The sequence below is a fragment of the Cotesia typhae genome, unplaced genomic scaffold, assembly GCF_013202065.1.
Source record: "Cotesia typhae breed Kobodo isofemale line unplaced genomic scaffold, CoteBio_Ctyphae contig_50, whole genome shotgun sequence".
In the NCBI taxonomy this organism is placed as follows: Eukaryota; Metazoa; Arthropoda; class Insecta; order Hymenoptera; family Braconidae; genus Cotesia; species Cotesia typhae.
Window position 1 is genome coordinate 2915787 of NW_027423758.1, and position 1920 is coordinate 2917706.

Sequence of the window (1920 nt, forward strand, 5' to 3'; positions counted from 1 at the left end):
AGACAAAAAATTTTTCTTGGGGAACTTGCGCGGCGCATATTCCCAGTAAAAAATTATTTTATTTTTTAGGCTTATTTTTTAATCTTTAAAAATTTTCTTGAGGAATTTGCGCGGCGCATATTCCCAGGGTACAATTTAAATTAATAACATTTGCTGAATAATTTGAATAAATTTAAAATAAAGTTTTATTTTTTTTAATAAAATATACTTCCTTTATTTTTATAGTATAAAATCGATAACTATTTTTTCGATTAAAATTTAAAATGAAATTATCAAAGTTGTGAAAATTATACTAAGGTTATTAGTAAAAATTTATGGGAGAATATCCAAATTTTATTCAATAAGAGACAACCATTTGGATCAGCTCAACTGTTTTGCACAATATTTTATTAATTATATTGAATAATAAATATAATAAAATTACTTAAGATAAGTCATAATTAAATCTTTTAAGATAAAATGAAAGATAAAAACATGTATTTTCCAAATCGTAGATGTCATATTATTCCTTTTCCACTTTACGCGTAATCTGGATTTGAACAAGATGGTCGAACAGCACTTTTCCGGCATTTTCCATTACTGTAATAAAAACATTATTAATATTTGTTTATTTATGTGTTGGTTACAAAATTTATGTATTAAACAAAAGAATAGAATCTATTTCTAAATTTGTGTGTAATTACCGATTTTCAAATTTTGCCTAACAATAGGGATTAATTCTTGATGCATTTGGGGTGTTAAGTACTGAACACCATCTAGGTGCAACTGATTAATTGGCCCTCGACTAATATGGGCCCAAATCCATAGCGTCGTTTTCCCAGGAGGCCACGTAAAAGTCGCATTTGTACCTAAAATATTAGAAATCAATAATAAAAAGTATGAAAAAAGCTAAAAGGTGTCAAAAATTTCACATACTCAATTTAACAATATTTTTCCTTAAGTGCACTTTGTTTTGGCGTATAGAACACTGTTCAAAGAACGCTTTAATTGTAATCGTACCCGTCTTTAAGTTATTCCAAAGAATGTTCAGATTGGAACCTAAAGTAGCTGGACGATTACTAATTACTTGTGAATCGGATTGTCTGACATAGGCTTTTTCTTTGCTCAAAGAAAGGCTAATTATTTGATGATCTGCTTTGACAACAGATGAAACAAGAACTTCTGAAAATTATAACAATAATTTTATTATTTGAAAGAAGAAAATATTAATGGATTAATATTGTAGGAAATAAAGCTATTACTTTATAATATTGCAAAAAAATGATAAATAGTTTAGGCTTACGATAATTGAAAGCAAAACTTTTCAAAATTAATTAAATAAGACAGAATATTATTTACAAACAAAAAATAATGTATAACATTATATACATACTTGTAAACTGCATCGCTGTCGGCTTTTTAATTTGATAGAGGAATCTATTTATATAACGATTGATTGCTTCAGACGGATTGTTAGTTCGGAGCTTAGGTTTACCAAAGACTGACAAATTATCAGGCCCAATGTTGCATAACCACTCCTAATATACATACCCAAAAAAATCATTTAAAATGCAAGCGACTTCAGGTGAAGCCTTATTAATGATGTGAATGAACAATGCATTAATTTCTTTAGCTGGAGCTAGTGGTAATGCCATTATTTGTTTCTTAATAATGTCCGCTTCATAATTAGATTTTAATGACTTCAAAAGACCTTTCTTTTGCCAATTACGTTGAATTGCCTGATTAATTATTCATAAAAATTATGATGAATAAATGTAATATTTATATGAACTATTTGACACTACACTGATAAAAATTTAACTTGGCTAAACAAAAAGCAAGAATCTTGAACCTAGAACATCATTTTGAAGAAGATATATTTCTTGAGTCAAGAAGAAAAAAACTTAATCTAAGAAAATTTTCTTGACTTAAGAACTTTTT

The 1920-nt window shown here is 27.4% G+C and overlaps 1 protein-coding gene across 1 annotated transcript; it reads right to left on the bottom strand.

The window, feature by feature from the left end:
* Positions 1 to 445: 445 nt before the first annotated feature.
* Positions 446 to 1628, bottom strand: LOC141531890 (uncharacterized). Its single transcript, XM_074249972.1, has 4 exons — positions 1373 to 1628; positions 916 to 1161; positions 684 to 848; positions 446 to 579 (listed from the first exon to the last, which is right to left on the bottom strand). Exons 1-4 carry the CDS (start codon positions 1383 to 1385, stop codon positions 503 to 505), a joined length of 501 nt encoding a protein of 166 aa, XP_074106073.1. The 5' UTR covers positions 1386 to 1628; the 3' UTR covers positions 446 to 502.
* Between the last annotated feature and the right edge of the window lie 292 nt (positions 1629 to 1920).

Excerpts from the sequence above, each read along its gene's own strand:
- LOC141531890 (XM_074249972.1), bottom strand. Across the intron at positions 849-915 it reads GAAAAATATTGTTAAATTGA|GTACAAATGCGACTTTTACG; the intron begins GTATGTGAAATT and ends CTAATATTTTAG. Across the intron at positions 580-683 it reads TAGGCAAAATTTGAAAATCG|TAATGGAAAATGCCGGAAAA; the intron begins GTAATTACACAC and ends TTTTTATTACAG.